Source organism: Dermochelys coriacea, chromosome 14 (assembly GCF_009764565.3).
Source record: "Dermochelys coriacea isolate rDerCor1 chromosome 14, rDerCor1.pri.v4, whole genome shotgun sequence".
NCBI lineage: Eukaryota > Metazoa > Chordata > Testudines > Dermochelyidae > Dermochelys > Dermochelys coriacea.
In genome coordinates this window covers 7,351,027-7,365,270 of record NC_050081.1, presented here as the reverse complement: position 1 = coordinate 7,365,270, position 14,244 = coordinate 7,351,027, and the positions used below count along the sequence as shown (strand labels likewise).

The following is a 14,244-nucleotide window of genomic DNA, read 5'->3' as shown; positions in this document are numbered from 1 at the left end:
ATTGGTGGATAAGAAGTGCGGTATCATATTGTATGTACATAAACCTTGGAAACGTGACACAGAGATGATAGTTGAGCTTTTGATACAAAAGCCTTTGTTAACTGAGTTATGAAATTGCTTCCTTAATTACTATATAGGGGAATCTGTGTGACTCATTATTGATAGGCAGTGACTGTTTTCAGAGAACTTGCTGCCAAATAATTCTCCTTTAAGGTTCTTTACTGATTTTAAGATAAATGTATTTTAAATGTATAGTTTGTGCATCCAACTCAGAGCATTACTTCCACTAAATTTCAACAAGCAGTATATTTTTAAATAAAGTATTTTTAGTCGTGTATATATAATATTCAGTTGATTTTTGTGGGATGTTACAAGTATTGAATGAAAAATAAGATCTTGCATGCTAATCAGAAACAGGTGATATAGGTGATATATTTGTGTAATTAACTAATGATCCTCAACATACTGATATGTTCATTTCCTTACAAATGGGGATTTTTTTATTATTGACTTTTATCTTTAGGTCTTCGATTAACCATCGTCTATCAAAAATGTGTCAATGTTTTTGAAGCTATGCATTTAAAAACTAAATATTCCCTTTGTTTACCTTGTAGATGGAAAAGGTGGAATCAGATCTAAGCAGATCAAAATCTCTCCGTGAAAAGCAGTCAAAAGAATTCTCTTGGCAGTTGGAAGAACTCAAACAAAGATATGAGCAACAGGTCAGTCTGCCATTTTTATTTGGTGAGACAAGGTGGGTGAGGTAATATTTTTTTATTGTACCAACTAGGATTGGTAAAAGAGACAAGCGTTCGAGCTACAAATAGCTGAAGAAAGCGTGTCTCTTTCACCAACAAAAATTAGTCCTATAAAAGATATTATCTCACCCACTTTGTCTCTCTAATATCCTGGGACCAACACAGCTACATTTTTATTTGGTGGCATTTGTCTTTTCTGTGTAGTCAGTTCCAGCGTCCAGCCTAGTCTTGGTCTGACTCGCTCATTATGTTGGCATTCTTTCCTTTCTGTCAAAGCTGGCTACTCTGTTTGCAAAGCCATGCATTAAATACAAAAGCTCCTTGTTTCCTCTACATCTACTTTTCTATCTCTGGGCACTGACTGTTTCCTAAAGGACTCCCACCCTACAAAAGTAAAAAATGCATTTATAAAAAAAATAAAATGGCTTGACTGCCCCTGTCTATTTTTTCTCTTATTAAAAAATTAGATAATTTAGTTCTAGTCTAGTCTTGTTTTTTATATTTTTATTCATTTTTTGGCACAAACTATGTTTTTAGAAAAGATTCTTATTTAAGTGATTTTGATAATTATCATTTTAAAGATGTAATAAGCCTTTCCAATGCTTAATTTTGATAGGCAGTTACAGTAACTGTCTGGCTTACAGGATGCAATAGATTGCTTCTGCTTATTGTAGGAAGTTTCTTATATTCCTGTTCCTTTCCCTTTCACAACTACTCTGGCTCTTCAGTAAAAACCTTTTGGGGACTGAGAGGATTGAGCCATTTTGTGGGCTGCAGCAGCATTATTATCTTCTAAATAAAGGACTTCTTTCTGATTCACAGCAAAGATATGATGGCTCCATAAGCTGCTGGTAATCCATTATCTAGATTTTTGGGCTAATATAAAATTGTATTTCCATGAGGGAAACCTAGATTACGTTCCCTGCCCAGGTTTGTCTCTCCAGGCTGGCATGAACAGGAAGTATTTCAGAGGCAACATATTCACCTCTCAGAAGTAGGGGAAGAGACCACCTTGGCTGAACCAGGAGATCTTCAATGATCTAAAAATCAAAAGAGTCCTACAAAAAGTGGAAACTAGGTCAAATTACAAAGGATGAATATAAAGAATTAACACACGTATGTAGGGAGAAAATTAGAATGGCCAAGGCACAAAACCAGATCAAACTAGCTAGAGACATGAAGGGTAATAAGAAAACATTTTACAATTACATTAGAAGCAATAGGAAGACCAAGGTCAGGGTAGGCCCGTTACTCAATGAGGAGGGGAAATAATAACGGAAAATGTGGAAATGGCTGAGGTGCTTAATGACTTCTTTGTTTTGGTTTTCACCAAGAAGGTTGGTGGTGATCGGACGTCTAACATAGTGAATACCAGTGAAAATGAGGTAGGATCAGAAGAGGCTAAAATAGGGGAAGAACAAGTTAAAAATTACTTAGACAAATTAGATGTCTTCAAGTCACAGGGCCTCATGAAATGCATCCTAGAATACTCAAGGAGCTGACTGAGGAGATATCTGAGCCATTAGCGATTATCTTTGAAAAGTCATGGAAGACTGGAGAGAGTCCAGTTGACTGGAAAAGGGCAAATATAGTGCTAATCTATAAAAAGGGAAATAAGCACAACCCGGGGAATTACAGACCAGTCAGCTTATCTTCTGTACCCAGAAAGATAATGGAGAAAATAATTAAGCAATCAGTTTGCAAACATCAAGAAGATAATAAGGTGATAAGTGACCGCATGGATTTGTCAAAAACAAATCGTATCAAACCAGCCTGATAGCTTTCTTTGACAGGGTAACAAGCCTTGTGGATAGGAGGGAACGGTAGACATGGTATATCTTGACTTTAGTAAAGCTTTTGATACAGTCTTGCATGACCTTCTTATAAACAAATGAGGGAAATGCAATCTAGATGGAACTACTATAAGGTGGGTGCAAAACTGGTTGGAAAACCATTCCCAGAAAGTATTTATCAGTGGTTCACAGTCATGCTGAAAGGACATAATGAGTGAGATTCCGCAGGGATCAGTTCTGGGTCCAGTTCTGTTCAATATCTTCATCAGTGATTTCGATAATTGCAGTGCACTTGTAAAGTTTGTGGATGATACCAAGCTGGGAGAGGTTGCAAGTGCTTTGGAGAGTAGGATTAAAATTCAAAATGATTTGGACAAATTGGAGAAATGGTCTGAAGTAAATAGGATGACATTCAATGAGGACAAATGCAAAGTACTCCACTTAGGAAGGAACAATCAGTTGCACACATACAAAATGGGAAATGACTGCCTAGGAAGGAGTACTCTGGAAAGGGATCTTGGGGGTCATAGTGGACCACAAGCTAAATATGAGTCAACAGTGTAACGCTCTTGCAAAGAAAGTGAACATCCTTCTGGGATGTATTAGCCAGGAGTAAGCAAGACACAAGAAGTAATTCTTCTGCTTTACTCTGCGCTGATTAGGCCTCAACTGTAGTATTGTGTCCAGTTCTGGGTGTCACATTTCAGGAAGGATGTGGACAAATTGGAGAGAATCCAGAGAAGAATGACAAAAATAATTAAAGGTCTAGAAAACATTGAAAAAAATGGGTTTGTTTAGTCTGGAAAAGAGAAGACTGAGCGGGGACATAACAGTTTTCAAGTACGTAAAAGGTTGTTACAAGGAGGAGGGAGAAAAATTGTTCTTCTTAACCTCTGAGAATAGAAAAAGAAGCAATGGGCTTAAATTGCAGCAAGGGAGGTTTAGGTTCAACATTAGGAAAAACTTCCCAACTGTCAGAGTGGTTAAGTACTGGAATAAATTGCCTAGGAAGGTTGTGGAATCTCCAATATTGGAGATTTTTAAGAGCAGGTTGGACAAACACCTGTCAGGGATGGTCTAGATAATACTTCGTCCTGCCATGAGTGCAGGGGACTGGACTAGATGACTTCTCGAGGTCCCTTCCAGTTCTATGATTCTGTGATATTTGGGTTGCCTCACTATATCTAGAAGGGTCTCTGGGTTGAGCAGTTAAGGGATGGGATAGCTTTAGTAGGTCCTGAAGGAGGGTCCTGTCCAGAGCTTGGGTGGAACAATAATGCTTCTGATATGTAACTTGGATGGTAAATTGAATTAAAGAGACTAGATGGTTTCAAATCCGAGTCTGACACATCCCCACACAGAATTGTCATGGTTACCAGTCATGATGTCACTATGTATACTGTGAAGGGTTTGATTGACACATAATGTAACTATAGTAACATGCAGGTATTAAGGCTTTATATTGTCACATTGGAACAATTATAGCTATAAATACCTCTCATTTTTATTTTACCAACGATTCAGGAATAGTCAGGGTTCCACTTTTTTTTTTAATTCAAATTTTGTGTCACAGTTGGACTCCTGTTTGTACAGAGCCCATCAGTAAGAGCATAGTTATAATTCCTGTCCATCACAATGAAAAGCTATCTGTAGTAAATGGATAGGGAGCTCTGATGTGTTTACCCTATTGCTGCAGCGGCACAGGAGCTAGCAAACAAAGCTGTAAACAGGGGAGTTTGAGTGGGAGTTCGGTTGGAGGAGAAGGTAGTTGTATTTGGTTTTGTATTTGTATGTGTAGAGGCTTGTAGGGGCTTTGTGCTGGGAGAGAAACTGCCCTGATTAGGGGGCGGGGCTTCTCTGACTAGGGGTTCTATACAGGTAGTCAGGCAGTGGCACAGAAGCTAGCAAACAAAGCTGTAAACAGGGGAGTTTGTATGGGGAGTTTGTATTGTGGTGCCTGTTTGGGGTTTGTTTCTGCTGTGGGTGGTGGTGTTTTGGTGTGGCTTGTGTTGCCCAGATTAACAGGATTTAGGTGGGAAAGCTATGACAGATACAGAGGCAGCAGTGGGAGTGACTCATGTCGTGGAAAACACAATGAAGATGACTGGATGTGGAAGCTGCGATATGTACATGATCCTGGAGGGGGTACCTGGTAAGAGTTTTGTCTGTATGAAATGCCGTCTGATCGAGCTGATGGAGGAAAAGATCCGAGGTTTGGAGATGCAGGTGGAAAGTCTGGTTGAGTTTAGGAAGGGGTTTGAGCAGATTATGGAGCAAAGACATTAGGTATCTGAAGGGAAAAGCTTAGACTTGCAGATGGAAGCAGGACTGGGGAATTTTGAGGGGAGACTGGGTGAGGAAAGTGGTCAGTGGAAGCATGTGACTAAAAGAACCAGGCAGAGGAAAAGACGGGCTAGTGAAGGAGAAATAGAGCTCAAGAATAGGTTTGTAGAGTTGGAAAATGAAGAAGGGGCTCAGCAGGTAGTCACTGAAGGTGAAAGGGCAAGGAAGAAGGGAAGAGTGCCTAGTCCTTTAGGAAAAGGGGAAGAGTCAATGGAGACTACACCAAATATGAGCCCCTGGAGGATACAGGATGGGTTGAAGAGGATTACAAGGGAGAATAAGAATGGAAAGAACTTGCAGCCAGAGGGAACAGACTGGAGAATAGCACCGTCACCAGGAAAAGGCAGGTCTATGTGATCGGGGACTCTTCCCTGAGAAGAATAGACAGGCCTGTAACCGGAGCTGATCCAGAGAATAGAAGGTATGCTGTCTTCCAGGTGCTAAAATACGGGATGTAGACCTGAGGTTGAAAAGGATCCTAAAGGGAGCAGGAAAGAATCCTCTAATTATCCTTCATGTGGGAACAAATGATACGGCTAGATTCTCGGTGGAAAGTATTAAGGGAGACTATGCTAGGCTGGGGAAGACGCTTAAGGAAATCAAGGCTCAGGTAATCTTTAGTGGGATTCTGCCTGTTCCTAGAGAAGGGCAACAAAGGTGTGACAAAATTAGGACTATCAACAGATGGTTTAAGCAGTGGTGCTATAAGGAAGGCTTTGGAATGTATGGCCACTGGGAGGCATTCATGGACAGAAGACAGTTCTCTCAGGATGGACTTCATCTGAGTAGGAAAGGAAATAGACTTCTAGGATGGAGGCTGGCACAACTGATTAAGAGAGCTTTAAACTAGAAATCTGCGGGAGATGGTTGGGAGACGTCCAGGTAATCTCCACGCCGGATTTTAGCATTGAGAGGGAAGAAGATGAAGTAAGAAAGGATACAGCCATGAGTAGGAGAAAGTATATAAGGAGGAAGGGCAGTGTGGATACCAGTCTAATAGGTTATACTGGCTGTAGAATGACCGTGCCTAATAGGATACAGAATGTGAGTGAGGCCAAACAGCAAAAATTAAGATGTTTGTACACCAATGCGGGGAGCCTAGGTAACAAAATGGAGGAACTAGAGCTATTGGTGCAGGAAGTGAAACCAGATATTATAGGGATAACAGAAACATGGTGGAATAGTAGTCATGACTGGACTACAGGTATTGAAGGGTATATGCTGTTTAGGAAAGACCGAAATAAAGGTAAAGGTGGTGGAGTAGCACTGTATATCAATGATGAGGTAGAATGTAAAGAAATGAAAAGCGGTGGAATGGATAAAACAGAGTCCATCTGGGCAAAAATTACATTGGGGAAGAAAACTATAAGAGCCTCCCCTGGGATAGTGCTTGGGGTGTGCTATAGACTGCCGGGATCTAATTTGGATATGGATAGAGCCCTTTTTAATGTTTTTAATAAAGTAAATACTAATGGAAACTGTGTGATCATGGGAGACTTTAACTTCCCAGATATAGACTGCAGGACGAGTGCTAATAATAATAATAGGGCTCAGATTTTCCTAGATGTGATAGCTGATGGATTCCTTCATCAAGTAGTTGCTGAACGGACGAGAGGGGATGCCATTTTAGATTTGGTTTTGGTCAGTAGTGAGGACCTCATAGAAGAAATGGTTGTAGGGGATAATCTTGGTTCAAGTGATCATGAGCTAATTCAGTTCAAACTGAACGGAAGGATTAACAAAAATAAATCTGCAACTAGGGTTTTTGATTTCAAAAGGGCTGACTTTCAAAAATTAAGGAAATTAGTTAGGGAAGTGGATTGGACTGAAGAACTTATGGATCTAAAGGTAGAGGAGGCCTGGGATTACTTTAAATCAAAGCTGCAGAAGCTATCGAAAGCTTGCATCCTAAGAAAGGGGAAAAAATTCATAGGCAGGAGTTGTAGACCAATCTGGATGAGCAAGCATCTCAGAGAGGTGATTAAGAAAAAGCAGAAAGCATACAGGGAATGGAAGATGGGAGGGATCAGCAAGGAAAGCTACCTTATTGAGGTCAGAACATGTAGGGATAAAGCGAGACAGGCCAAAAGTCAAGTAGAGGTTGACCTTGCAAAGGGAATTAAAACCAATAGTAAAAGGTTCTATAGCCATATAAATAAGAAGAAAACAAAGAAAGAAGAAGTGGGACCGCTAAACACTGAGGATGGAGTGGAGGTCAAGGATAATCTAGGCATGGCCTAATATCTAAACAAATACTTTGCCTCAGTCTTTAATAAAGGCTAAAGAGAATCTTAGGGATAATGGAAAAGGAGTACTTGTGGCACCTTAGAGACTAACAAATTTATTAGAGCATAAGCTTTCGTGAGCTACAGCTCACTTCATCGGATGCATTTGGTGGAAAAAACAGAGGAGAGATTTATATACACACAGAGAACATGAAACAATGGGTTTATCATACACATTGTAAGGAGAGTGATCACTTAAGATAAGCCATCACCAGCAGCGGGGGGGGGGAAAGGAGGAAAACCTTTCATGGTGACAAGCAAGGTAGGCTAATTCCAGCAGTTAACAAGAATATCAGAGGAACAGTGGGGGGTGGGGTGGGAGGGAGAAATACCATGGGGAAATAGTTTTACTTTGTGTAATGACTCATCCATTCCCAGTCTCTATTCAAGCCTAAGTTAATTGTATCCAGTTTGCAAATTAATTCCAATTCAGCAGTCTCTCGTTGGAGTCTGTTTTTGAAGCTTTTTTGTTGAAGTATAGCCACTCTTAGGTCTGTGATCGAGTGACCAGAGAGATTGAAGTGTTCTCCAACTGGTTTTTGAATGTTATAATTCTTGACGTCTGATTTGTGTCCATTCATTCTTTTACTTAGAGACTGTCCAGTTTGGCCAATATACATGGCAGAGGGGCATTGCTGGCACATGATGGCATATATCACATTGGTAGATGCGCAGGTGAACGAGCCTCTGATAGTGTGGCTGATGTGATTAGGCCCTATGATGCAAAAAGAAAAGGAGTAACTCTGGCCCTATGATGGTATCCCCTGAATAGATATGTGGACAGAGTTGGCAATGGGCTTTGTTGCAAGGATAGGTTCCTGGGTTGGTGGTTCTGTTGTGTGGTGTGTGGTTGCTGGTGAGTATTTGCTTCAGATTGGGGGGCTGTCTGTAAGCAAAGACTGGTTTGTCTCCCAAGATCTGTGAGAGTGATGGCTTGTCCTTCAGGATAGGTTGTAGATCCTTGATGATGCGTTGGAGAGGTTTTAGTTGGGGGCTGAAGGTGATGGCTAGTGGCGTTCTGTTGTTTTCTTTGTTGGGCCTGTCCTGTAGTAGGTGACTTCTGGGTACTCTTCTGGCTCTGTCAATCTGTTTCTGTTAGGGATAATGGTAGCATGACAAATGGGAATGAGGATATGGAGGTAGATATTACCATATCTGAGATAGAAGCGAAACTCAAACAGCTTGATGGGACTAGAACTGGGGACCCAGATAATCTTCATCCAAGAACATTAAAGGAATTGGCACCCAAAATTGCAAGCCCATTAGCAAGAATTTTTTAATGAATCTGTAAATTCAGGGGTTGTACAGTATGATTGGAGAATTGCTAACATAGTTCCTATTTTTAAGAAAGGGAAAAAACGTGATCTGGGTAACTATAGGCCTGTTAGTTTGACATCTGTAGTATGCAAGGTTTTGGAAAAAATATTGAAAGAGAAAGTAGTTAAGGACATTGAAGTCAATGATAAATGGGACAAAATACAACATGGGTTTACAAAAGGTATATCGTGCCAAACCAACCTGATCTCCATCTTTGAGAAAGTAACAGATTTTTTAGACAAAGGAAACGCAGTGGATCTAATTTACCTAGATTTCAGTAAGGCGTTTGATATCGTGCCACATGGGGAATTATTAGTTAAATTGGAAAAAATGGGCATCAATATGAAAATTGAAAGGTGGATAAGGAATTGGTTAAAGGGAAGACTACAACAGGTCCCACTGAAAGGTGAATTGTCAGGCTGGAGGGAGGTTACCAGTGGAGTTCCTCAAGGATCAGTTTTGGGACCAATATTATTTAATCTTTTTATTACTGACCTTGGCACAAAAAGTGGGAGTGTGCTAATAAAGTTTGCGGATGATACAAAGCTGGGAGGTATTTAGAGAAGGACAGGGATATTCATACAGGAGGATCTGGATGACCTTGTAAACTGGAGTAATAGTAATAGGATGAAATTTAATCGTGAGAAGTGTAAGGTTATGCATTTAGGGATTAATAACAAGAATTTTAGTTATAAGTTGGGGACGCATCAATTAGAAGTAACGGAAGAGGAGAAGGACCTTGGAGTATTGGTTGATCACAGGATGACTATGAGCTGCCAGTGTGATATGGCTGTGAGAAAAGCTAATGCGGTCTTGGGATGCATCAGGAGAGGTATTTGCAGTAAGGATAAGGAGGTTTTAGTACTGTTATACAAGGCACTGGTGAGACCTCACCTGGAATACTGTGTGCAGTTCTGGTCTCCCATATTTAAGAAGGATGAATTCAAACTGGAGCAGGTACAGAGAAGGGCTACTAGGATGATCTGAGGAATGGAAAACTTGTCTTATGAAAGGAGACTTAAGGAGCTTGGCTTGTTTAGCCTAACTAAAAGAAGGTTGAGGGGAGATATGATTGCTCTCTATAAATATATCAGAGGGATAAATACCAAAGGGGGAGAGGAATTATTTAAGCTCAGTACCAAGGTGGACACAAGATGGATATAAACTGGCCACCAGGAAGTTTGGACTTGAAATTAGACGAAGGTTTCTAACCATCAGAGGAGTGAAGTTTGGAATAGCCTTCCAAGGGAAGCAGTGGGGGCAAAAGATCTATCTGGCTTTAAAATTAAACTTGATAAGATTATGGAGGAGATGGTATGATGGGATAACATGATTTTGGTAATTAAATATTCATGGTCAATAGGCCTAATGGCCTGTAATGGGATGTTAGATGGGGTGGGATCTGAGTTACCCAGGAAATAATTTTCTGTAGTATGTGGCTGGTGAATCTTGCCCATGTGCTCATGGTTTAGCTGATCGCCATATTTGGGGTCGGGAAGGAATTTTTCTCCAGGGCAGATTGGAAGAGGCCCTGGAGGTTTTTCGCCTTTCTCTGTAGCATGGGGCACGGGTCACTTGCTGGAAGATTCTCTGCTCCTTGAAGTATTTAAACCACAATTTGAGGACTTCAGTAGCTCAGACACAGGTGAGAGGGTTTTCTCAGGAGTGTGGGGGGGTGAGATTCTATGGCCTGCGTTGTGCAGGAGGTCAGACTAGATGATCATAATGGTCTCTTCTGACTTTAGTATCTATGAATCTATTAATAAGATTTTGTTTCTTACACATGCAAGGACCATTGCAGAGGTTACTTGCATTAGTGGGGAAAAGCTTGATCTGATGATTGAGGTTACAGAGATATATAAAAAGAAAAGGAGTACTTGTGGCACCTTAGAGACTAACAAATTTATTAGAGCATAAGCTTTTGTGAGCTACAGCTCACTTCATCGGATGCATTTATGAGCTGTAGCTCACAAAAGCTTATGCTCTAATAAATTTGTTAGTCTCTAAGGTGCCACAAGTACTCCTTTTCTTTTTGCGAATACAGACTAGCACGGCTGCTACTCGGAAACCAGAGATATATAAGATAGCAAGGAAGTTGCATGCATCAAAGCCTAAGGATGGAGTAAATTAGTGTGTATAGACTAAGATGAAACTCTGTACAGCAGCAACTAGGCTATGTGTAGTAAATCAAAATCTTCAGGAGCACAAGCAGTAGCAGATCATTTTTTTCACAAAAGTAAAGAAGATTGTGTTGTATTGTCAGACTAAATTGCTTTAGTCCGAGGTCATGTTTCAATTCAAACTTTGGTGTTATGTGGTAGTTTGACATACTGTAATAATCTGGATGCCTTATCTAATTTTTCAATTATGATTAGATAGTTATTGCTACTGTGCTCCATTTATAGTAGAGTCGTCTTGGGAGAGTGAAGGTTTTACTTCATCTTGGTATCTGTTTCAGGTACATACTTTGCCTTTTGTAAGATGAACTAACATGAGGTTTCCGGGCCCACTGATACAGTTGGGTGGCAGATGACAGTTAGTCTGCTGACTTTAAATGGCTACTTTTCTCTTATGACAGAGTTCTAAGTCAACTCTAAGAACAATTTGAAGATCTTATAAACCTTGATCTAAAAGTCAAAACAAAATCACAAAGCTCTGTGTTTCCCAGTTGAATAGGTTTCATTATTGACTAGTGTGAAGATTATTTTTACTACTTCACCTTTATAGGCCAAGATAGTATGTCATAAAAACGGGAGGGACTGTTATACCATGTTACTTGAAGTCTGTGATCACTTTCCATCTTTAACTAGTTGTGTGATGTTGCTGGGTACTGCTTAAACAATTGTCACATTTGACTCTAGAGGCTTTGGAACTAATCTTGCATTACTGAGCACGGTGGTTTATTTAAGTAAACAGCGCTATGCTCAGCAGTAAGTGTTCCATAGTGGGTATCCCATTTTTTACTCTTTTCATTATTTAGCCTAACACTGGCTGTATGACATCTTGATAAAAGGCAACATTAATTTCCGCAATAGTAATATTGGAAACTGCAGATAAGAGTTTATCTTTCTTTCATACTGGCTTAACAATCAGATCATTAATTAATCATTCACTAATTTAAATTGTTCTTTAGATTTCATTTTAAAGCTCATATTAAAATGGGGAGAATTAGTTCACAATCCCATACGTTGGATTCTAATATGCTAGTGTTAGTAAATTGCTCCTCAATAAAGTGGCTCAGAAATGCCAAAGATACTTGAAAAAGTTTATTTTGAAATGAAGATTTTGGGACAGATTTTATGTTCATCTACAGCTCTGCTCAACACAGGACTGGAGCAGGGGCCAAAGGTGGCTTTAAGCCCTCTGTTGTTTCTCTCCATCTTTGCAATCTGTCCAAGGGACCTGCCTGGCCACCAGTGTAAATTAGGGAAGTGTGAGGACTAACTGCTCCAACTTATGCTCAGCCAAGAATAACTATGCTATCTTCTCCCCAGCATCCTTCTTACATCAGGTGTGATTGCTGCAGGTGTTTGATAGATCCTTTCCAGTAGTTCTGCTCAACTAGAACATAAATATTCTTTGGGGACGGTTTCAGCAGTTATAATGACCTCTTTACACCATCAGAGTGACATAAAGGAGCTGGAGTGAAATGTTTTTGCATTTTAGATTTGGGGATAGATGCTTCTTAGCATGTAGCCTTTCAGAACATTGTGCTAAGCAAAAATTGATGCAGTTTTCTTTTACACTTCATTCCTATCAGTTTAGTGTTACATGCCTGGTGGACTCTGCCATATGTAATTCTCCAGACTCCCACTGTGCGTGGTTGTTAAAAGTTGCAAGGAAAATATGCATTTAATGCGCACACAGATTGTATTTCCATAGCTTTAAGAACGTAATCTGTAGTACTGTATGCTAATCAGCAGTTTGCCAAAAGTTAAACTGTTAGCACATTACTGTTACTTGAGACCAATGGTAATTTTTTCACTTGATGTACACGGTTGGAAATACCAAAGGTGTAAATATGCTTCACTGACAAATGTTTTTGTCATACTTCAAAGGAAAATGGTAATTCTTAAAAATGTCATGACTTGAAAAACCAGTGAGCAATTTTTTCTCTTGTACCTTGGTGCTTCCAATATTCAGGGCTTCTGGATACCTGGGTCACAAAAGTAAAAGCTAAAGTTAAAAAAAGAAAAACTTACAAGAAGTAAGTTCAGTATTTAAAACTATTTTCTAGTTGATATTTTAAATGACTTTCTTTAGCAATACCACTATTGGGGTAAACACCAAGTTGAATATTATCTTCTAGGAGGAGCTCTTGTGTTGTTTCATTTTGTTTTGGTTCACTACCACTTTTGTTATATCAAAAGAACATCTATGTTTTATGTAACATCACTGAAACCTAAGGAAAGAGTATTAAGCATCAAGCTACTAGAACATCAGTAGAATATTCAAATATATCATTTTTATCCCCTACTAGCTTTCTCTGTTATATCTGTTCAGATTTCACATAAATATTCCTTAAAACCACGCAAACATAAAAAATTGGTGATCTCTACCATAGCTTGTGTCGCTCCTTTGTGGTGGTGTTTATTTATAATCAGGAGAGATTCTATACCATTTTTTCAAAGCAGCCTTACCCTTGCCTTGTTTTATTGGACATATATCTTTTGTCATTGTTTAGGGATTAATAGCTGTATTTCAAAATATCGATTAAAGTTGACTGTTTAATTGAACAATAAGATACAACAGGTAATGCATTTTTGCATGATTATAGCATGCCTCAGGTCATGTAATAAGATAACAGGCCAAAGTGTGAATAACTTAAGTACCTGAAAAATGAAATAATTGCTTTGAAATGTTGTGCCTCAAGTGTCTGATTGCTATTATAAAATGGAATTGATACATAAAAAGAAAAATATACATTTTGACTGTCTAGCAACTATAGCACATAGGGCCTGGTCTTGCAACTTTATCTTAAATGAGTAGAGGTCCTTACTTCTACAAGTAATCCCATTGATTATTGATTTCAAAGAGACTAGTACTGTGAGTAAGGACAACACAAATGTGTAAGGATTACAGGATCTGCCTCTTACTGAGTCTTGAGGCTGAAAGCCCAGTTTTCCTGTATATGGGATATGCTGGTATCTCCTAGAATTTGTGTACTCTGTAGTTTTTAATTTTACTTACAAAAGAAAGGTTTCCAATTTTGGGATGATTAATTCTTTATTTTTTTGATTTGGAATGTAATTTGTAGTCATTTAAAAATAATACCTGCATGTTTTATTTAATTTTTAATTCACTTTAATTTACTTAAAATTAATAAAGAATTTAGGAGAAATCCTAGGAACGTGCAATGTTTAGTGTCAGCCACACATCGTTCTTGATTTCGCTTCAGCTGATTCACGGTGTCATTCTCTTTTGAAGTATCTGCTGAGGGAACTCTCAATAGAGAGAAATTGGTGTTTTTTTTTTAAGAAATATACTTTAGCTCAGCTTTGTTCTACTTACAGCTGGTGTATTTTAAAGTATATTCATTCCCCCTTCCCCCCCAGTTCTTATCTGCTGGGAGCAGCTGTCATGGGTACTTCAAAGGCACTGGACACCACAGAGAAGACCACAGCCTTTCCTGCCTTTGAAATGGTTGCAGTGTCCATGGTCAGGCTTCAAGGGACCTTCAGCACAGGAAAGAAGCTTTCTCTTAATAAAAAAAAAAAAAACCAAAACAAAACTAGAATTAAAGCATAT

At 39.2% G+C, this 14,244-nt stretch overlaps 1 protein-coding gene across 1 annotated transcript in view; it reads left to right on the top strand.

Moving 5' to 3' along the window:
* The window catches only part of CEP112 (centrosomal protein 112), a 297,948-nt gene that overhangs the window by 137,659 nt on the left and 146,045 nt on the right, over positions 1–14,244 (top strand). Inside the window, 1 exon segment of the mRNA XM_038371118.2 lies at positions 615–722. Within this exon segment, the coding sequence (XP_038227046.1) occupies positions 615–722 (108 nt within the window).